Source organism: Schistocerca gregaria, chromosome 2 (genome assembly GCF_023897955.1).
Source record: "Schistocerca gregaria isolate iqSchGreg1 chromosome 2, iqSchGreg1.2, whole genome shotgun sequence".
Lineage (NCBI taxonomy): Eukaryota > Metazoa > Arthropoda > Insecta > Orthoptera > Acrididae > Schistocerca > Schistocerca gregaria.
In genome coordinates this window covers 391,984,454-392,008,353 of record NC_064921.1, presented here as the reverse complement: position 1 = coordinate 392,008,353, position 23,900 = coordinate 391,984,454, and the positions used below count along the sequence as shown (strand labels likewise).

General features: G+C 38.5%; 1 protein-coding gene across 2 annotated transcripts in view; it reads left to right on the top strand.

Annotated features, from left to right (window-relative positions):
• The window catches only part of LOC126321629 (cyclin-D1-binding protein 1 homolog), an 84,173-nt gene that overhangs the window by 55,396 nt on the left and 4,877 nt on the right, over window positions 1–23,900 (top strand). The window contains exons 4-6 of one of the 2 annotated variants that reach the window (XM_049994201.1): window positions 5,083–5,230; window positions 15,005–15,301; window positions 19,341–20,414. In XM_049994201.1, the coding sequence (XP_049850158.1) occupies window positions 5,083–5,230; window positions 15,005–15,301; window positions 19,341–19,490 (595 nt within the window). In that variant the 3' untranslated portion in view covers window positions 19,491–20,414. Of the gene's footprint in view, window positions 1–5,082; window positions 5,231–15,004; window positions 15,302–19,340; window positions 20,415–23,900 lie in introns of those variants that run through there. The other variant, XM_049994202.1, reaches the window with a different exon arrangement.

Genomic DNA, 23,900 nt, shown 5'->3' with positions numbered 1-23,900 from the left:
ATAAACACAGACCTACCACAAAATGACCAAGTGCAGAAATTGACATGAAGGGTCAACACTTTGACAACATAACCAACATTTGAACCAGTGTGACTCACAAGTTGGACAACATACCGAAGGGCACTTCAGACAGTTTCACGTGGTTGCATGAACAGTCTATGTGTTTTACTCTAGTGGGGAGGGGGATGTGGAATGTAGAAAACCTGAAGCATTAAAATCAACATCTTAACATTTTTCTGTTTTTTACTGATTCAGTCTTAAAACTTCCAGGATTGATGGGGTATGCACACACATACACTATGTCCCAAAAGATTGACAGATGACAAATCTGAAATTCAGGTTTCCAGGGGAAAGTATTTTGTAAATAGTTGATTCATTTGTATAAGTGTTTTAAGTAATTAATATTAATCAAAACATTATTTTCTGAATGAAACAAATTGCAAGATATATTTTGGCTTTGCACATTGGCTGTGAAGCTTAAGTTATTTCAGAAGGCTTTTGCAAGAAAGTGTTGACTAGTCCATTGAACGGTAGTGTCATATCAGGCTTTACAGCATTAGTTAATGGTTACTATATGTTGTGTCAGATTTAGTACACAATGGTAAAGAGAGGTGGGCTACAGGATGATGCGGCAACTGTTGTTGTAGGAAAGCTGGACAGGAGCAAAAATGATTAGCGAATAAGTTAACACAGTAAACAGAAGAGTTACTTAACTTGTATTTCTCTGAACATACAAAGGTGCATTACAAATAATACAGCAAGAAACAGAGTCCAGTGATCACAGTGTCAAGAAGGAAGAGACTCTCTGAACTGTAGCACAAACAATAGTGTCAGAGTTGCTACTAGGTGACGTCTGCATAGCATCATGTAGCAAAGTGGTTCTGAGCACAAGTGGACCATCTGGATGGCACCAGCCACCCTATATTGCAGTGGCAGGGCACGTGTTGTTAGCGAGCCGCTGTAGGTGTGGGTCAGAGGGTGTGCTCCATTATGTTTGTCTGCTACCAGGATGAAACTTGCAATTTCGTTGCCAACATTAAGACTCCTCTAGGGTAATATCGAAGCATAATACCACACTATACCCCGCAAAACCTATTGTGTCACAGCGAATAGTAGGTGATTGTGACCTCCAGTTAACGTTAGTAATGCTGGGGATTATTTTCTAAAACAGAAATCAAATATGTAAACTTGATTCACATGAAAATAGTGTATATAGTAAACATAAGTAAAAAGATCAGTAGGGAAAGAGAAAATTCCAAGCCATTTTGTGTAGCAGCTGAAACTCTGTTATGTTGCACTATAACCAACTTCTAAGGCCCTCCTTCTCTCGCAGTCACTTAGCTGCTGATCGATTACCCTCAGTCCATCTTTAATTTACGAAAAAGTGAAGAACTCAGTAGATTTATATCACTCCAAGACAGTTGTATTATTCCTCATCAGTACGTTGCATTTATGAATAGGTTAGTATCACTTATCCCCATAGTACGATATGCAGATTGAAAATCGTAATTTTTAGCAATATTACACTATATAAAATATGGACTTTGGGATGCATACATGACTGTTGTATATTGTTATCCCTGCACTACTGCAGTAATGGGCCAAGATGTTCCCTATGTCCACACAAGTGATTGGCAAAATAAGTGCTCCCACTTATGGCTAAGGAAACAAACTACACCAGCAAAAAAAGGACACACAGTCGGAATCTTGGGAGGACTCATGCTTGTACCTCTTTGTGGAAAATGGCATAGCTTAACAGAGTGCTTCTTTTAAGTGGTTGCAGATGGAAGTGCTATATAGCTTTTGAGAAAGATCCATTCTCCATGAGATAAGGAATTCACAGAGGCTGAAAGGAAGTCGCCTGGAGATGTTGAAAGGAATTTAGGCACCTTTGAGAAAGACAGCAGGAAGGAAATATTCTGCACCTGGACTTGGTGCTACAGAATTAGGTTTGACTGAAAAGTAATGCCTCCACCTTTGTAACTCTTCAACAGTGGCCAGCATTGGTATGCAGCAGGTACTGGCTTGTTCTGTAGCCTCTTCTCTACAGCTCCAGTTGGCGGGAAGCCTTAGCATTGAACAGTTGTGTTGTTACAGTGTAAAGTATGGAACTCTGCGCAGATGGTCGGTCAATGTGATTTAAGCAACTTGCAGTCATTGAATTCTTGGCAGCAGAAGGTGTCACCCCCCCCCCCCCCCCCCCAAAGGAGATTCATCAGAGAATGAAAGCAGTTTACGGTGATTGTGTTGACGAGAGTACTGTGCATCATTGGGCAAGTAAGTTTAAAGATGTTGAGGTGGGAACTTCTGACCTGCGTGACAAACAGAGAGTTGGACATCCTGTGACAGCAACCACAGAGTTCACAAGCGAAATGTTGATAAATAGATTCAGGATGATCGTCGTTATCATTCAGAGACAAATTGCAAGTGCGATCCACGTTTCACAAGAACATGTGGGTCACATTAGTGCTTTGCCTGGCCACACACTTCATGTGCCACCACAGCAGAATTTCAGAGACTGAATCTCACTACTGTGCGACATCCTCCATACAGTCCATATTTAGCACCATCTGACTTCCATCTGTTCCCAATAATGAAAGACAATCTGTGGGGACATCATTATGCTTCTGATGAAGACGTTGAGAGAACTGTGAGACTGTGGTTGTGGAAACAGTGTGTCAACTTCTTCCATGGCAGCTTTTGAAAACTTGTTCATCGTTGGCAGAAATGTATCCAATTGGCTGGTGATTATGTGGAAAAGTGAATATTGGTCATTAAAGATAACACTCTAAGGATTATTTCTGCATTTGATTGATATTCCCAGTCAAGCCTAGTTAACAAAGGTATATTCATTGCCTGGTATGAGCTTTCAGCCAAAAGGTCCTCTTCTGAAGTGAAAACGCACACAGATTCTCACAAGCTTGTGTGTGTGTGTGTGTGTGTGTGTGTGTGTGTGTGTGTGTGTGTGTGTGTGTGTCTGTGTGCACGCGCATTTTCTAATTCAGAAGAAAGCCTTTTGACTGAAAGGTTAAAAGCATAGCTTGTAGTTTCAAGTGGGGGTAGGTAGAGGGAAAGGGTGGTGGAAGGCAGGGAGAGGGAATGGGGGTGGGTGGCTAACAGCTCAGTGAGAGGCCAATTTGCTGGCAAGGAATGTGCGCAGGGGGCTGGCATGATTGTAGAGGCTGGGTGGAAGCGGCATGTGTTGAAGCCGAAGTGGGGACAAGAAGTGGGACTGTGTGACAGGATGGAGGAAGGGGAAACTATTGGATGAAGGGTGCATTGACAGCGGCTGAGCTGTGATTGAGGCCAGTATGATTACAGGAATGGAGAATGTATTGTAAGGATGACTTCCATCTGCATAGTTCAGAGAAGTTGGTGGCGGAGGGGAGGATCCAGATAGCTTGGGTTGTGAAGCACAAGCAGCGAAGTGAAAGTGAGTGTGTTGTGTTCAGCTGCATATTGTACCACTGGGTGATCAACTATGTTCTTGACAGCAGTTTGGCATTGGTCATTCATCCTGGTGGACAGCTGCTTGGTGGTCGTGCCAACATGAAAATCTGTGCAGTATTTGTACCAGAGATGGTATATGACGTGGTTGCTTTCACAGGGAGCCCGGCCTCTGATGAGATAGGATAGGCCTCTGACAGGACTGGGGTAGGAGGTGCTGGGTAGGTGGATTGGACAGGTCTTTGCACCTTGTACTGCCACAGGGATATGATTCCTGTGGAAAGAGGTTGGAACTGGGAGTGGTATAGGGATGGACTAGGATGTGTGTAGGTTGGATGGGTGACGGAACACCGCTTTAGGAGGTGTGGGAAGTGTCTTGTGTGGGATGTCCCTCATTTCAGGGCAACATGAGAGGTAATCAAGTATGGGCAAATGATATGGTTGAATTGTTCCAATCCAGTGATGACAACTCCCTTACCCAGTATGCTGAAGGCTTCACAAAGGCCTTCACAAACAGATTTCCCGAGCTAATTCCTCACTCTCTCCCCACCACCTTCAAGTAGCAGCTAAAAAGAAGCTTCCCATTTGTCATCTAATGTTCACACACACACACACACACACACACACACACACACACACACACACACACACACACACACACACACATGTGCGGAAAGCGAGGGGGGGTGGGGAGGTGGGGAGGGAGAGAGAGGGGGAGAGAGAGAGAGAGAGAGAGAGAGAGAGAGAGAGAGAGAGAGAGAGACCAGTTCTGCCCAGAAGTTTTGCCATATATTATACCAGTTACTTGGTTTCCACAGTAATATTGGCTCGTGTCACTACATTCCCGATCTGGTGGAGCTCTGATATTAATTGTTTCGTTTATCTAAGTCATCGTGTGTTTTTAACTAGTGTTGTTAGTCATAGAGCAGTCAGAGTTGGTGCCACGGTATATTTAAGTATTTGTCTGGAAATATCTTTGGTAACACTGTTGTAACCAAAAGTATTAGTACTTATAATTGTTGCCTAAATAATTATTATGTTTTAATGATGCAATGATTTTGGTAATCTTTTACTGCTTGTATGTGGGAAACTAATGTCCATTGGTGGTGCATACAGTATTTGTTGGGAAATTCTGATGCAAATATTTATAACCATTTTGCAGTAGTTTGTATACTTAAGTGCCAATGTTGGAAAGTTGATTTTTTTTTTACGTTACTGGAAAATGCGTTCTTCCATAAAAATTGTAACACAAATGAGATGAAAATTGAAATGTTGATTTGTTTCTATAATATTCTTCCTCACATTACCCATTTACATTTATTGAAGTGTTAGTTCCTCCTGCTGTCCCTAGACTTGTAGCAACATCACCTTGAAGTGTTGTCTGTATTGATGAGGAAAGTTATTCCTACGGCTAATTTGTGTCTCATACAATCTCTACCTTTCTTCCTTTCTTACTACGGCTCTCTCTCTTTCTGCTCCTGTCCCCCTCCTCCCACTCCTTCCCCTCCCTCACTCCATATATATAAGTGCAGGGAGAGGGGCTATTCACTTGTATCCAGAAAAAGAAACACCCTGAACACAAAGGAAATAAATAACTATATTCGTTATATTTCCTTGAATTTGTTCTATTTTCAGTCAGAAAGACCGTTTGAAACTAGTGGGTTGGATATGGGAGGCTTGTGGAGAAGTGGAAAATCTTCCAAGAGACAACAAAGGTGCTGTTTGTCAACTTCTTACCAGAGAAGAGCTGCTGTTGCTCGATGCCTTGCAAGAAATAGAAGGTGTAAGTATGAATTTGGCAGTTATTGCAAAATATTCATGTTGAATTGACACATCTCTGTTGATTACCTTGTACATTTGTCCACCTGATTCCAGTGTTTAGCAGGACAATTTATCGAGGGTTTTGAATATGTTTTCTTCCACTGTATTTGATAAAGTCATTAGAAGATCAAAACAAATCACAAAACGATTTAGAAAAGATATCAGAATGGTGCGAAAATTGGCAGTTGACCCTAAATAACGACAAATGTGAGGTCATCCACATGAGTGCTAAAAGGAATCCATTAAACTATGGTTACGCGATAAATCAGTCAAATATAAAGGCCATAAATTCAACTAAATACGTAGGAATTACAATTACGAACAACTTAAATTGGAAGGAACACATAGAAAATGTTGTGGGGAAGGCTAACCAAAGACTGTGTTTTATTGGCAGGACTCTTAGAAAATGTAACAGATCTACTAAGGAGACTGCCTACACTACACTTGTCCGTCCTCTTTTAGAATACTGCTGTGCAGTGTGGGATCCTTACCAGATAGGACTGATGGAGTACATTGAAAAAGTTCAAAGAAGGGCAGCACATTTTATATCATTGTGAAATACGGGAGAGTGTGTCACTGAAATGATACAGGGTTTGGGGTGGAAATCATTAAAAGAAAGGCGTTTTGCGTTGGGACGGAATCTTCTCATGAAAGTCCAATCACCTACTTTCTCCTCCGAATGCAAAAATATTTTGTTGACTGACCTACATAGGGAGAAATGAGCACCATGATCAAATAAGGGAAATCAGAGCTCATATGGAAAGATATAGGTGTTTGTTCTTTCCGCGCACCATACATGATTGCAGTAATAGAGAATTGTGAAGGTGGTTCAATGAACCCTCTACCAGCCACTTAAATGTGATTTGCAGAGTATCCATGTAGATTTAGATTCTGCTTGTGACAAAACCACGAGGACTAAATGATAAGCTATGCCTCCAAGGCCACTGTTACTTTGGGTGAGAATAGTTTATAAATGAAACATACGCCCCCCCCCCCCCCTTCCGTTAAAGGAATACTTTTGTTTTTAGAATTCTGTACCATAATCGGTAAAAATAGAACAGGATCATTTTGTTGTCCGAATGTGCAATTGAAAGTACAGCCATTTATGAGACAGATATTTTGATACTCACAAACTTATTCATCAGAACCTGTAGCATAATTTCTGTTTACCTGGAATCACGAAATTTTGCCAGAAGCAAGGTTAAGCAGCAAGAGAAATAAAAATTCAAAAAGTGTTAATTTGTAATTAAATCACACAAAAAACAAATCATTTGTTGTCTGACTTCAAATTAAAATTTTTTTGGAACTTCCAGGACCAATATCTCACAAGTGTCAGTGTCGATAAAGAGGCGGAAATGTAGAAATTGTTGAGTTTCTCAACTCCATGGATGAGTGAACTGTCTATATATCTAATTTACTTTGTGCAAAATCTTCAGAGCACTTGTCCTACTCGCACCTGGCTAACTTTTCAATATGATTGCCGTGTAGATTACTCTAGTTTCTGAAAATTAATATGAGAAACGCTTCTGAGCTACTACTTTTTTGGATAGTCTTTGTTTCGATATTATACACACTGATAGGTGGAAAAGTCCCTGAGCTTCAAGCGCTAATAGAAAGCACAGAAGCTGATATCGTTATAGGTACAGAAAGCTGGCTAAAGCCTGAAATAAGTTCTGCAGAAATTTTTACGAAGTCTCAGACGGTGTTCAGGAAAGATAGATTAGGCAGAATTGGTGGTGGAGTGTTTGTGTCTGTCAGTAGTGGTTTATCTTGTAGTGAAGTCGAAGTAGATGCTCCGTGCGAATTGGTGTGGGTGGAGGTTATACTTAACAGCCGAATTAAGTTAATAATTGGCTCCTTCTACCGACCCCCAGACTCCGATGATACAGTTGCGGAACAGTTCAGAGAAAGTTTGGGTCTCGTAACAAATAAATACCCCACTCATACGGTTATAGTTGGTGGGGACTTCAACCTACCCTCGGTATGTTGGCAAAAATACTTGTTCAAAACCGGTGGTAGGCAGAAAACGTCTTCCGAGATTGTCCTAAATGCATTCTCCGAAAATTATTTAGAGCAGTTAGTCCACGAACCCACGCGAATTGTAAATGGTTGCGAAAACACACTTGACCTCTTGGCCACAAACAATCCAGAGCTGATAGAGAGCATCATGACTGATACAGGGATTAGTGATCACAAGGTCATTGTAGCTAGGCTCAATACCATTTCTTCCAAATCCATCAGAAACAAACGCAAAATAATTTTATTTCAAAAAGCGGATAAAGTGCCACTAGAAGCCTTCCTAAAAGACAATTTCCATTCCTTCCGAACTGACTATGCGAATGTAGACGAGATGTGGCTCAAATTCAAAGATATAGTAGCAACAGCAATTGAGATATTCATACCTCATAAATTGGTAAAAGATGGAACGGATCCCCCGTGGTACACAAAAAAGGTCCGAACGCTGTTGCAGAGGCAACGGAAAAAGCATGCGAAGTTCAGAAGAACGCGAAATCCTGAAGATGGGCTAAAATTTACAGACGCGCGAAATTTGGCACGTACTTCAATGCGAGATGCCTTTAATAGGTTCCACAACGAAACATTGTCTCGAAATTTGGTAGAAAATCTGAAGAAATTCTGGTCGTATGTAAAGTACACAAGCGGCAAGACGCAGTCAATACCTTCGCTGCGCACTGCCGATGGTACTGTTATCGACGACTGTGCCGCTAAAGCGGAGTTATTGAACGCAGTTTTCCGAAATTCCTTCACCAGGGAAGACGAATGGAATATTCCAGAATTTGAAACACGAACATCTGCTAGCATGAGTTTCTTAGAAGTAGATACCTTAGGGGTTGCGAAGCAACTCAAATCGCTTGATACGGGCAAGTCTTCAGGTCCAGATTGTATACCGATTAGGTTCCTTTCAGATTACGCTGATACTATAGCTCCCTACTTAGCACTCATATACAACCGCTCGCTTACCGATAGATCTGTACCTACAGATTGGAAAATTGCGCAGGTCGCACCAGTGTTCAAGAAGGGTAGTAGGAGTAATCCATTTAACTACAGACCTATATCATTGACGTCGGTTTGCAGTAGGGTTTTGGAACATATACTGTATTCAAACATCATGAATCACCTCGAAGGGAACGATCTATTGACACGTAATCAGCATGGCTTCAGAAAACATCGCTCTTGTGCAACGCAGCTAGCTCTTTATTCGCACGAAGTAATGGCCGCTATCGACAGGGGATCTCAAGTTGATTCCGTCTTTCTAGATTTCCGGAAAGCTTTTGACACCGTTCCTCACAAGCGACTTCTAATCAAGCTGCGGAGCTATGGGGTATCGTCTCAGTTGTGCGACTGGATTCGTGATTTCCTGTCAGGAAGGTCGCAGTTCGTAGTAATAGACGGAAAATCATCGAGTAAAACTGAAGTGATATCAGGTGTTCCCCAGGGAAGCGTCCTGGGACCTCTACTGTTCCTGATCTATATAAATGACCTGGGTGACAATCTGAGCAGTTCTCTTAGGTTGTTCGCAGATGATGCTGTAATTTACCGTCTAGTAAGGTCATCCGAAGACCAGTATCAGCTGCAAAGCGATTTAGAAAAGATTGCTGTATGGTGTGTCAGGTGGCAGTTGACGCTAAATAACGAAAAGTGTGAAATGATCCACATGAGTTCGAAAAGAAATCCGTTGGAATTCGATTACTCGATAAATAGTACAATTCTCAAGGCTGTCAATTCAACTAAGTACCTGGGTGTTAAAATTACGAACAACTTCAGTTGGAAGGACCACATAGATAATATTGTCGGGAAGGCGAGCCAAAGGTTGCGTTTCATTGGCAGGACACTTAGAAGATGCAACAAGTCCACTAAAGAGACAGCTTACACTACACTCGTTCGTCCTCTGTTAGAATATTGCTGCGCGGTGTGGGATCCTTACCAGGTGGGATTGACGGAGGACATCGAGAGGGTGCAAAGAAGGGCAGCTCGTTTTGTATTATCGCGTTATAGGGGAGAGAGTGTGGCAGATATGATACACGAGTTGGGATGGAAGTCATTACAGCATAGACGTTTTTCGTCGTGGCGAGAGCTTTTTACGAAATTTCAGTCACCAACTTTCTCTTCCGAATGCGAAAATATTTTGTTGAGCCCAACCTACATAGGTAGGAATGATCATCAAAATAAAATAAGAGAAATCAGAGCTCGAACAGAAAGGTTTAGGTGTTCGTTTTTCCCGCTCGCTGTTCGGGAGTGGAATAGTAGAGAGATAGTATGATTCTGGTTCGATGAACCCTCTGCCAAGCACTTAAATGTGAATTGCAGAGTAGTCATGTAGATGTAGATAGGTTGTCTGCATTGTACAATGCACCCTAGAATGATCTCCAGTAACAAAGTTGTGAAGAAAAGTTTCTCTTCTGTACTGTAAGAATACTGAAGTTATCGAAGTACATTGAGTTTAATTTCAGGCTTGCGCATCTGTGTGAAATTCTGGAATGGGAAGTTGTCGATTGTTGTGTGGTACATCTGTTCTGCAGAATCACTTCATCAATTCTTCTGTTGTGAAAGCTGTCAGTTACTGCCAAAAGTTGTCCCGTTCTTTGCTGTGTTAAGAAATTCTAGTTCTCCAGCTTTTTCACTTAATCATACCGTGAACCACTGCTGCCCATTGCTCACATCAGTGGACTAGCATAAATAGTTTCCATTCTTATATGAATCTTTACTGTAGCAAATCCTTTTGTTGATGAAGCCAGTCACTGTCCATTTCTTAAATGGCACTGAAGAGATTCCTGCACCGGGTTCTATTTTTGCATAAATAATAAATCAGCCATTCAGTATAATAGAGAAACTGAGATTTCGGAGGAACTTGCATGTATGACAACATGTTCTCTTTAGTGTCACCAACCTCTGAAGCATAATGTATATAGAGTAATTATTAGCCATCATTATAGGTCATCCCAAACCAATGCTCTCTATACTACCTGGATGTAGATCTCTGATCTCAAAGCATGGAACTTTGGCGTCTCTGCAAATTCCTGTACTCTATTTAGTCCGCCAGGTTGTAGTTAAAATCAAAATCTACTTGTTTGTGTGTGATACAGAGTTCTTTACTTATTTCTGTCTTTGAAGTGTGATGCAATAGACCAAATTGAAAGGCTTTTCTCTAGCGACATTTTGTTGCAGCTATGTTGTACTTTGTACTTGGGCAAGAAATGAAATGTGAGCATCTTTGGAACATTCAGACAGCTGGTGTTTGACATCCAGATAGTATAGAGATTGCTTCTCTCTCTCTCTCTCTCTCTCTCACACACACACACACACACACACACACACACAATTTTCTTTGCCTATAGGATATGTTACCAGAACAATTATCGAGTGACGTATTGCCCATTTAAGCTTTATTTTTTGTATGATGTGACAATATGGTCTTTTAAGATCTTGTCTGCAGTCCGTTGAATACTTAGTTTTACAACAGAAGGCATTAATACTTACTAATTCATTACAAGAATTCTCATTGTGTTGTGGCTGCCAATAAGCTATATCAGAAAGCCTCAAAAATGAAATATATTTAAAGTGAGGGGAAAAATTTTAACATGGGATCCTGAGGGAGAACACCGTTTATGAATAGATTGCATTAGTTTTTCAGTGTTGTGGCTATGTCAGGCTATGAATCCAAAGGTTTGGGGTTCAAGCTTCAGGTCGTTGTAGGATTTTTTTGTTTTGATTTTTCATTTATCATTACTTTCATCTGCAGTGAGTATTTGTGTATATGGTTAAGAATCTGTAATAAACACCCCTCGTAGGTGAGTGGGTAAGTCAGTTCAAAGGTTGGAGGAAAGTAAGGGCATACCACCTTGACTAGTAAAGTATAGTAGTGTTCAAACCAACTTTTGAATGGAGAACAGTTATTAATAATAGTCAAGTATTTCGAAAGTACAAAAGAGATTGATATATTTTTACCACTTCGTCTTCTGACATTGATATTGAATAATTTTATCATTTATATAATTTCTGTGTATTTCTCAGCCATTTAATTTGAAATATTGCTCTTTATTCCAGCAACCTTCAAAATAATGTCTCTCTCTCTTTCAAAATACAATTTAATTTGGCTCACTGATTTTTACAATAATCGAAATTCTCTTGCATGTTTGCTGTTGTTAGATTTGCAAATAAGTGTAGCATATCAGTCACACATTTACGTTCAGTATACGCTGCTGTAAATGTAGCTATATATGTAACCGTAGTGCTCGGCAGTGCTAATTATCTCTGGTCCATTTATTTTCAGTTTTGAAATAGTCTGTAATTAATTCACAAAGTATAAATTCAATTAATCTGCATTGTAAGTTTTAAGGAGTGCTTTGGTTTCAAGATATTGTAAGATATTATTAATCATAGTGCTTTCATGAGTGTGATGGAAATCCATATTAATACTGCATCTGTCATAATTATTAACATCCAGCAATATTAGTATTGTTGCTGCTTAAGTGTCACTTCAGTCAAATAGATTACCTCTGATTATTTACTGTCACTTGAATGCTTATTTCTCCATTAACTTTATATTTCTTCATCCAGAAGGGATGTAAAGTTCAGCAACTTTGGAAAAAATATCTGAAAAATCACTTTCACTCAGCTATAGTGAAACAATGTTAACATGACCTCAAGAGCATAATGTGAATAATCCAGAGATATCGTATGAATTGTTGTGAGAAGGGTCATATAAAAATTTCATTTGATCTCAAAGAACTTTTTCACAGATCAATACTCCATAGAAATCTTCTTACAATAGAATTCAAAATTCTTCAGAATTATGTACATTCACTTTTTTAAACTGTATTACAGCAGTATTACACATCAGTGTTTGAACCACATCTAATCTCAAACATTATTAAGATTTCAACTGATGATGGCTAGATCTGAACAAAAACTGAATACAGTAAAACTTCATTTATACGTTTTTCACTTATACGTCTTCCTCGCTCTTTTTTTTTCTGTGTCCCACTGAAATATCCACAGTTTGCGCAAGTTATGATGCAGTGTTTCAGGTGGGTTGCTGGGAAGTGGATTGGTAAGGCCGATATTGGACTACAATAAAATTTGATAGGATAATAAGGAACTTTGTCAAAGTTAGGTATTGGTCAAATTTTATTTGATCAAATCTATCGCCTCGCCTTAGATTTGATCAAAGGAAGTGTTCTAGAATGAAATTTTCACTCTACAGCGGAGTGTGCGCTGATGTGAAACTTCCTGGCAGATTAAAACTGTGTGCCGGACCGAGACTCGAACTCGGGACCTTTGCCTTTCATGGGAAAGTGCTCTACCACTGAGCTACCCAAGCACAACTCGCACCCTGTCTTCACAGCTTTAATTCCGCCAGTACCTTGTACCCTACCTTCCAAACTTCACAGAAGCTCTCCTGCAGGAGAGGTAGGAGACGAGGTACTGGCGGAATTGAAGCTGTGAGAACGGGGCGTGAATCGTGCTTGGGTAGCTCAGTTGGTAGAGCACTTGCCTGCGAAAGGCAAGGTCCCGAGTTCGAGTCTCGGTCCGGCACACAGTTTTAATCTCCAAGGAAGTGTTAGTCTTATTTTTACTGTCTGGAGGAATCAACTGCTTGGAGCACTAGCATAACTGCAGCTGTCTGACACACAATGTTTATAAATATGACTCCCAAATTTACATGGTGCATCACATATATAATGAAATTGATAGAAATATTCAATGCAGATGAAGCACTATGCAACTTATGACATCTATAATAATAATAATAATAATAAAAAGTGAGAGCTATAAAAAAAATTGTGGCTGCTATTATCTGTGAAGTACGGCTAGCATACACCCACGAGAATATAAAGGAGAGAATCTACAACTTCTGTGGAAGTAAAGATTTTTCATGACTGCAGTAGCGTTAAATTTATTTGCCTTCAAATATTCCTCCTTCAGTGCATTATAAATAGCTTCAAACGTTTTTGGTATTATTTTCGTCAATGTGCACAGCAGCATTAGTGCCGTACTGGTACTGTAACTAGAGTAGCTAGAAATCGTAGTATTACAGTAAGTCTGTCTTTTGCGAATGTAGCATTTCTTAGGAGAGTGTTCAGCTTCATAATATGAGGAGCCACTTTCTTGAGCACATATTGAAATGTGCAATTGTCCATTCCCAAAGGGATTTTCAAGTGACATTGATAAAAACCTTGTCACTACAGAACCCCTGACCATCACTGAGATAGTTCAATGTGCATCACAGGAAGAAACTGGACGAGGAAGAAACTGATGATGAGGATGATACAGAAGAGCCTCAGCATTCTTCCATGGCATTTGACAATGCAGTAAATGCGTTAGAAATAATTAAACAATTTGTGAGGCACCACAATGTTTCTGACGATATAATGACAAGAGTTATCCTGTTTTGAGGGTACAGTGTACGCTATTGCTGCGTCAAAGATAAAAAAATTACAGACTTTTTTATGAAATGACGTTTTCTTCTATGTAGAGGTTTACATTTTTCGTTATATCTTTGTCAAGTATGGTACTTAGTGTCTACCAGCCAAGGTATTTTGGATTAAGATTTTTTTGGTCAAACAAGAGTTATCTATTCATGCTCTATGACAATAGTGTCGTAAATGTCCGAGGCAGGATTCGAAACTGTGACCGTAGCAGTTATGCGGTTCCAGACTGAAGTGCATAGAACTGCTCGGCCACACCAGCTGGCAAAGTGTACCACTCAGTCAGCAAAGATAGTTTTCGCACATCCATATACCATCTTGAATTTTTGGTCAAAAATTTTTTTTCAGTATTTGTCTTTCAATTTTCGTCATGCCTTTGATACTGGTAGTTACTGTTGATGTACCAGTAGCGTTGAGTGCTGTGTGGTAGTGACATTTTCGCTTTGATGGACAGCGACTTTATGTTGTATATATTCCAGGTAATTGTGTAGGTTTTAAACAATTTATATACATTTGCTTTCTTATCTACACTTCCATTGCTACTGTTTCCAATAATTGTGCCTATATACTGAAAGTGTTTAACTTGTGCAATATTGCCACACTTCATTGCAAATGATGCCAGGTTTGGGGTCTTGGGAGTCTGTGTACTGTGTTTCTTCATAAGAGATTTTCAGTCTGGTCTTGATGGCAGTCTCTTGAATTTTTTCAGTGGCATGGCTAGCTTCCTCAGGAGTCTGGATAATTATTAGTATACGTCAGCAATAGCAAGGCACTTAATATAAGTGAGTACAAACATGTGCTTTGAGCCGTGGTTGAGCTCATACTAAACGAAAAGTTTTACATGAATTAGACTCTGTTCTTTTTGTGTATATTGTTATTTGCTCATCTGTGGTTTTATGGAAGACTTGAGTACTGTGGGGCGCCCCATACAGCATTTGTAGCTTGATGCAGCATCTGCTGTGACGTAGGGTTTTTATGTGTCGTTTTTGTTGCATGCTGCCTAAAGTGAACCTCAAACAAATAACAGTAATACAAAACACGTTTGTGAATGTATGCAAGGCCCACTTAATTGTTATTAAAATTGTAATAAAATTAGTTGTTTAATTCTTGTTCATTCTGTACAAGCATACAGAAAGTTGCACATCTCATAATATTTGTGAGAAATTTCCCAAATTTAATTCAACCAAATTCTGTATCCACTTTGTTCTCTGAAATGGCTGAAGAATATGTGAATGAATAGAAAAGGTTGCATATGATGTCTCTGGTGATGATAATTTGTTGTGTTTCAGGAAGTCAAAGCTGACTGGGCAGGCGAGACAAATGTTGGTGAGGAAGTGGATAACACTGTTAACTGGAACAATCAAGACAGAGAATTATTACCTCCTTGTGTTGGTTTAGTGAAAACAGCTCAGAAGTGTGTGAAGAGGATTGGCTCAGCTGTCAGATCAAATTCAAACTGTGAAACAGATCAGAATATTGCACAGCTAGATGATTTAGCAACTTTAGTGCAGGGACTGAGCCCCATAGTGGATGACTTTGTGTCTTCCGTGTACCCACCAATGAACAGGAATGCTGTTAAAACAGAGGTAAGCTTATGAGGAAATGTGACATTCTCTTGTATTTACCGCATTTTAGGTCAATTTACAGTGATTAATAACTGAAAGCAAACTAAATGATCTGTAGGCCAAATCAAAAATGGGAACTCCAGGGAGGAATATCCAACAACATTCTGGCCTGAGCTGCTAGAGTTGGCGGTCATGTGTGCGTGAGGTGTGCTTGCTTGTGTGTGTATGTGTGGTGTGTGTTTCTTTTGTTGGTGAAGGCTGTGGCCAAAAGCTTTATGTAAGTGTCTTTTAATTATGACTATCTACAACTTAAATTGTTTTCTTTACAAAAAGTAGCAATCCATCTGTTCCTACATTGTTGATCTGTAGGCTAAATATCTGTTGTATATCGTTATCCCCCCTTTCAGTAAGTACTTAGTCACAGAAAACATCTAATTTCCCATGAAAACTGAATAGGAAATTGAGAAAAGCAGGCGCAAAACAAATTTCATAACGGATAGCTACTATTGTTTGTAACAGGGCTTCGAGGATCAGTAGTAATAACTGGCAAACAAGAAGTACTCTTCTTTTTTCTCACTGAAGAACGATGTTTATGTATTGTGAATATCAGCTATTGGCCTGAAGACAGTGTAAAGAAGATAATTGAAGCAATGTGGAAATACGAAACCAACATATCTTAGTTAGAGTGATACACCTTAGGCTTTACTGATGTTTGAAGCAGGAAAGAGGTGGGCGAGGGGGAGAAGAAAGTAAACTTGGCAGACATTAAAATAAGATGAAAACATTGTCAAAGCTCATCTCTTTCAAAACTTCAGTTGCAGGCTTGAAAGGAAAATATGAAACAAATTGAGTGGAACTGATGTAAATTACAGATTAGATAGCAAATATACTTCGTAAAATAAATATAAGGTGAAAAATATTTTTATGAAACCACATTTTGCGCAGGTGGTAGTAGAGTTTAATGAAGTATTTCTGAAACTTGACGCATAGGAAAATGAGATCTAGATTCCTTACACCAAAATATTTAGAAAATGTACCCGAACAATGTCTGAAGCTTTGTCAGAGTTTATGTGCATCTCACATCATGTGGACTTACACTGCTACTTGTCTTAAATGTCAGAATGTGTTGAGAAATAAGATTGGTGCACATAATGACCTTTTAACTAAAAAATAAAATATATCAATAATTCATAATACTATGAAGTTCTAGTACAGTTTTATGAGTAAAAACTGTTAACTGTGTGATAGGTTGAATAAAAGTTCAACTTGCACAGAACACATTTATTAATACACTTTGATTAGTACCACATTATACAAACATGCCGCCCTCATGGTTGCCAACAACAGAATACCTGCTCAGAGGAAATAAATTAAAATGTACAATACTAGACATAATAAGGATGAGGATGATATGAATATGCTGAAGGCACTTAACCACTATACTATCATAGCAAAAGTAACACTGAAATAACATTTTATAATTATTTACAAAATGTTCATGAAATGTGATGTTCACCTGGTTGTCATTAGTTGCATACCATTAATTTTAGTTTTTGGCCTTAAGTAAGTATGCTGTCCAGCACAGACTCTCTTCAATGAAAATGACACCTAAAATCAAATTGAATGAAAACATGAGTTATATTGGGAAGCAAATAAATTATGTTTTTACTGTGAATTAATTTTTAAATGTTTACCCATGACAATGCTATGTGCAAATGTAAGGGCACATTACTCCAATTTTAATACAGTTTTAGTAATTCATGTCAAATATTAGAAAATTAATATGTAAATGTAAAGCATGGTACCTTTACCACAATTTGTCCCAAACACAATCCTTCTTTTACGTTTTGTAAACCTCGCTCTTTTAATTCCATATTTAAATCAAAACAGATATAACTGTCCTTTCATCAAGTCACTGGTTTCTGGTCACCCACACAATTAGTTGCTGTCCACTGAAGAAATTGGCTGTCGAGCTTCTGTTTCCATTATCTTAAAAATACTTTTTTGTCAGATACAGTGAAGTAACTTTTAATTACTTCTCTTCAGCAACAATTATCTTCATAATAAACGATTTTTCGTTTGTGGATTAATATGTGCAGTTACTTTCTCCAAGTTAAATGGGACACTTTCTTCAAAAAATCTTCCTTATCAGTTTTTGTTTAATACTTCTTATTTTGCAGTGTGTTAAGTGTTTTCTTTACTTCCAGCAATTAACTTGACCCATCTCCTAACAAGAAGCCAAAAATGAAGGCTGTCATTTACTCAGATACATAGTTTACCTCTTTTTCTTTATCATTGCGTTTGGTGTTTCTCAGTCTTCTGATCTCTCTGTTCCGTGTTGCTGTTAAAAATTGTTACACCACATATCTAATATCTACCAAATTACTTGAGATTTCAGGAGTATTAATAATTTTTGTGTTTTCTTACGAAATGTACATAAACTTACTTGCTAGAACACTTTCTTAGCTCAATATATCATATCCAAACTTGGAATCATAATCAGGGAGAATGGCAAAGACTTAAAATAATACACACAGGAAATAAAGGCCTTGCTGCCAGTGGCCATTGACTTACATCAATGGGCAAGTTCAAAATTTGTGCCTGACAGTGATTCGAAGATGGGGTCTCCTACGTACTAGGCAGATGTACTGACCACTATGCCATTCAGACAAAGTTGTTTTCCGTAGTCCGCCCTAGTACATCTCCTGTCAGAGCCAAATTCTCAGCTTTCTACTACACATTCTGATGCAGCACCCCTGCTTATTACCCTTTTTATTTGCAGCATCTCACTGATTCCCGTGAGAGTTCAAGATTGGTGTGCACCTGCACTTAAGGGATCATTGGCCATTATCGCCTTAATTATACACTTGTGGTGTCTATTCTTTGGATGTGTCTAAAAGAGACTAAATATATATGACGTATTATTTAGGTTTTTCATCTAACGAAGTCACAGTGGTTGCCTTCCCAAAAACACCAATATGCTTGCATAGAGCCTTGACACTTGCAAATAATAAAATTACCAACAACCTCACACAATATGTGTACTTTTACATTGTTGTGGTCTTCAGTCCGAAGACTGGTTTGATGCAGGTCTCCATGCTACTGTGTCCTTTGCAAGCCTCATCATCTCTGAATAACTATTGTGACTACATTGTACTGAATTTGCTTACTGTATTCATATCTTTATCTTCCTATAGAATTGTTATTCCCCTCTTCCAAAACAAACTCCTCCCCCCCCCCCCCCCTGCCCCCTCTCTCCCCAGTACTCATTTGGTGGTCCCTTGTCTTAGAATGTGTCCTAACAACTAACCGCTACCTTTTGTTTAGTTATGCCACGGATTTATTGTCTCCCGAATACTATTCAGTACCTCCTCATTAGTTATGTGATTTACACACATAAAATTCATCATTCTTCTATTGCACCAAATTTCAAAAGCTTCAATTCTCTTTTTGTTTAAACTGTTTATCATTCATGTTTCACTTCCATACATGGCTACACTTCATACAAATACTTAACAGGAAAGACTTCCTAATACTTAAATCTGTATTCGATGTTAACAAATTTCTTTTCTTCAGAAGCACTTTCCTTGCCATTGCTTTTCTACATTTTATATCCACTCTACTTCAGCCATCATCATTTAACTGCTGCCCAAATAACAAAACTCGTAATTTAATTCGCTCAGGATCACCTGATTTAATTTTATTACATTCCATTATTCTCGTTTTGCGTCTGTTGATGATCATCTTACATCCACTTTTACATGCAACACCTTATTTTATGCCTCAGTTAAAAAAGTATCATTCATAGGTAAGATTATGTGGGATACACATCACACCTGTGGAGTGGTACAATCATCACAACAAAATTGAAAGTTTTGTGATGATGAGAATCGCTCCCTTATTTTCCATCCTACTATTGAGAGGCCGTAATTTAAATGGTCACAATTATAAAATTTAGCTACAATAAGGAAAGGTAATTATTCATTAAAACAATGATGATGTTAATGAGTCAGAATACTTTCTTTCCTCTTATTTTTTTAACTCTATTTTTATTTTTCAGGCACTGAAAGTGGCAAAGCATTTACAACTTCTGCTACAATTAGCGAAGAACAGTCATTATGTTTCAGTTGAAGATCACACCTGGTTGAATTTCCTTCTTAAAGCTGTTGATTACAATAACAACAAATTGCAGCCTATACTTGCACCCTAGTGATATTATAACATTAATAGTGAAGTATGCAGCCTTATCAGTTCTGAAAGAACTAAACACTTAAACGAGGGAAAAGGATTAAGTGCTTCCATGGTAAAGTTTAATTTGAGGATAGAGCCTTTTGATTTTGAAGCTTCTGCCATTCAGAATTGGACATAGTGTCTCCTTTTCTGATCATATCACTATGCCAAAACGAAATTGCATTCAGTCTGGGTACAATGTTTTTTAAAATCATACACATTGGTAATGTGTTGATATTTGCACTGCAAAAGACTGTTTAAGATGCAGTATCCTGGTTGAGTCAGTTGCTATTCATCTCTAAAGATGACAAATAATTGCATGAATAGTTAAAGATTGAATAAGTACTTACGTACCTGGAATTTCTTTTAATTATTTAATTTTTCTTGCACTTAAGTGGCGTTTATGCAAAGCAGTCAACGTTAAGAGACTGTCTGGTCTTTTGTCCATTTTTGTGTATCTTTGGTTGCAGGAATTATTTTAACAAACGCAAGGTTTGTTTCTTTATATCTTGTTAATAATTCTCTTTTTAATATACTATGTCTACATTCAGCCAGATCCTTCCCATTTTTATTTTCTACGCAAAAAATGACTGTACCCAGACTAATATGGAAGTAAAACAACAACTGTGTCTTGTAAAACTTGTCCTTAACCTAGAGATATAAAGTACAATGTTAGGAAACCTTAGATGTTTCTTACAGATTGATTTGTTTCATTTGAAGAAGATTGTTTTTAATGGATGGTGTAAATGTGGAGCAAAAGAGTTGTTCTATATAAGGATGTAAATATTCCTTTTTATATCAAAAAAGATGAAAAAGCCTTTGTGTAAATCAACTTTTGTAAACTATGTAAACAGAAGAATGTAATTATAATGCTAACTCAGTGAATTAAATGTATTTTACCACATGTATGGAGGAAAATATTCCCCTCATGCTATCTCCGCATGTACATCCAGGCACACAGGAATGCTGCTGCCTCCACTACCACTACTTTCCACAGCGATAGGCATTGCTACTGGCGAAACCATACACTTTGTGTAGTTAAATACTCAACTGTGCAAATTTTTATAATAGCATGAAGAGGATCTAACGTAGATATGTATAAAACAATTATTGGCATTGAACACAAAATGTATAAATAGCATGACATTTGAAGTAAGAAACGTCATATAGATTTCCATGAGTAAATACATCTCATACGGTAATGGAGAGTCCTTAGTGTAAAAGAAATATAAAATACAGATAAATAACAAATTACAAGTCATTGTCCTGGCTGACTAGGTTGTGCACACTGTAGTTTGACTGAGGTGAGAGGTTTATCAGTTAGAGAGAACAAGGGGAGAGATAATGTGGGGAGTGAGAGAAAATGTAGGGAAAAATTGGCTGATGGCTGCAAGGGAGAGGCAGCATGCGCAATGAGGCAACTGTGAGCTTGTTCTGGCCACAGGCAGGGGGAGTTGTCCACAGTACATAATGATATGATGGGAGTGGATTTGGGGGGGGGGGGGGGGGGGAGGGGGGGAGAAGACACTGCAGGAGAAAATGTATGGCTACCAGATGGGTGAACTTTGGGCGATGGGACAGTGACTAGCAGAGAAGGTACTATTGTGGAGACAGGTTCAGATGGCACTAGATATGAAGTGGCGATTGAAATCGAAGATGTGCTCAGCAGCGTGTTCTCCCACTTGGTGGTCACGCCTGTATGGTATTATGAGAGAGCCGGTGTATGACAAGACTGCTGTATATGACAAGACTGCTCTCACAGGTGGCTCTGCCTCTGATGGGTTAGGGGAAGCCTGTGTCAGGACTAGTTAGGACATGCTAGGTTGTTGACTGGCCTTTGATTTTACAGTATCCTGATTTTACGATGCAGTTCATAATTACAACACACAGTAGCAAGCAGTTAGAGTGGTGCCTTACTGAGTCAAGGAGAATTAGGCCAGGACTTACCCATTGCCTCTGTAGCAGAACACTGAACTGAGAGAGGATATTGAACCATCAAGTGAGGGCTCTTAGCCATACTGTAAACAGTGAAGCACTACCAACCTTGTGTGTAGAAGAAACTGCATTGTATGTACTGATCACAAACCCTTGAAATGTTAGCAAATATAAGTGACCCGTTGTCGAGATTAATGAAAGTCAGTATTAAACTGGCAGAATATGACTGAGATAATATACAAATACGTATCACAAAACATAGCAGCAGATGAACTGTTGCATATACCAGGAGATGCAGCTGCAGTTATTAGGAACTTGGTCGATGAGAAGGAATAAAACAACCAGCGGCCATCAAATAGTGAAGTGGGGAAATAATTCATCGATACAGGAACACCAAGGAACCAGCCACACATATTACTGTATTAATCATGGAGGGTCTGAAGAGGGATGTATGAGAGAACATTCAAAGTTCTGAGAACAAGAACAAGACTATGCAGAATAAGCTGAAGATGCTCTTAGTGCTGACCAAAATAAGTAAACAGGTATTCGCTCGTTGTGATATCAACAAAGTCAGACCGCATCAGGTAACAGAAAAATGAATAGATACATCCCAATGTTTCAGAATGCCCACACGAAATTTATTATAACAGAGCTTATAGCACAACAAGATGTGGACACAATAGTGAGAGTCTTCGTACAGAGTATAATTTGCAATCATAGAACATCATCAGTATTATTGAGTGCCCAAGAAACACACACTCTTAAGTGACATTTTAAAGAGGGTTTATCATTTATGAAATCAAGTAGATTCAGTCTTTTGTGTACTGTCTACAAACAAATGGAACAATCGAAAGAACACAATGAACGATAACGGAATATCTACCAGTTTTTTACGGGTTATAAATCACACTTTTTTCTTTTAAAATTTCCCCCCAAAATTCAGGTGAATCTTATACTCTAAATTAATGTAAAAATATCCAGCACTTGATTTAAAATTCCTGCCAGCCTTATTAAAAATGGCCATATATTTGATGCTTTGGAGAACCTCTCTGTATCTAGTTACATTGGATTCAACTGGCAGCAGCAGTGCACTGATAAAACAAACATGAATTGCAAGGATTCACAAGCTTGCTAACACTATCCCCCTCCTGTCCCGACATCACAAACCCAGAACACTGTCAGTCTATGGTGCCAGTGAACTTGAATTGAAAGTGATTTGTGTTATCGGTAACAGTACAATATTTTTATTAGTAACTAGTTTTGTATGGAAAAAATACAAGGTATTCATATGATGCAATCTATAAATTGAAAGTAATAGCATATTCAGAACATGGAAACAGAACAGCTGAATGGAATTTGGCCCGAAACGAAAAACTTGAGGGAGACTAAATGTGAAATGGCCAAAACTAAATGATGACATATTAAAATGGATTCAAGAACACTATCAAAATGACATTGAAGATAATTCAAATACACACTCATAAGCCAGCACTGTAGTGGAACTTCACAGACATTAAGGTGGAGTTGGTTGGTGCTACTGGTTTATGAAGTGTCATGGACTTAGCTTGCAGATCAAAAGTCTCAGAAAATGCCACAGGAGTAGGAAGAGAAAATATTATCTTTACATCACTTTATTATTCAACATCAAAAGAAAACCAGTGTGGAACTAAGCCAAATAGCAAATATGTATAAAACTTTTGTAACGTGATGTGCTGAATAACAGAATGTTGTCATGGTAGGTACTGGAACTGCAAAAACAGGTGGACATGGAAAAAATGCCCTTTCACATTGTGCTGGCGGTACTAAACCTAATCCAATGATAATTTCCAAGTGCAAAACAATGTTAAAACCTTCTGATACACTGATAGGTGTTGTTGTTCACTTACATGACAAAGGTTGGATGGACACGGCTGATGTGAAATTGTGGAATAACAATGTGGGAGAGAAGGGAAGGTGCTTCGTTGAAGAGTTCCCTTCTGGTTCTAGATCAGTTTAGCAGTCATTTGAAAAATTCTGTGAAAGAAAACTGAGACAGGGAAATACAGAGCTTGCTTTATTCTGGGAAGACTTGCTTCACAATTGTAACCACTTAATGTCTCAATAAATAAACCATGTAGTGTATAACAGTAGGAGTGAGGAATGGAACAAATGTATGATGAGTGAAACCCACTGAAGGGAGCTTTAAAACGACCAAGTGTTTCGATGGGTAACAAAATTATGGTGTATATTGAGAGAAAAAGAATGAGGATGATGATTTTGGTTCAGTTTTATAAATTAAGATTTTTTTTTAGGTCTGGCATTGAAGTCTAATAATAAAAATTAATGTGCTTCTTGTAGTCCATAAAGTATGGTAGGCTATTTTGTGGGAATGAACCAAGAAAACTGGGAAGAATGGTGCATTTTGTAACTTTATATAATCACACCATCTTCACTCCAATTTGAGTTATTTTTCGGA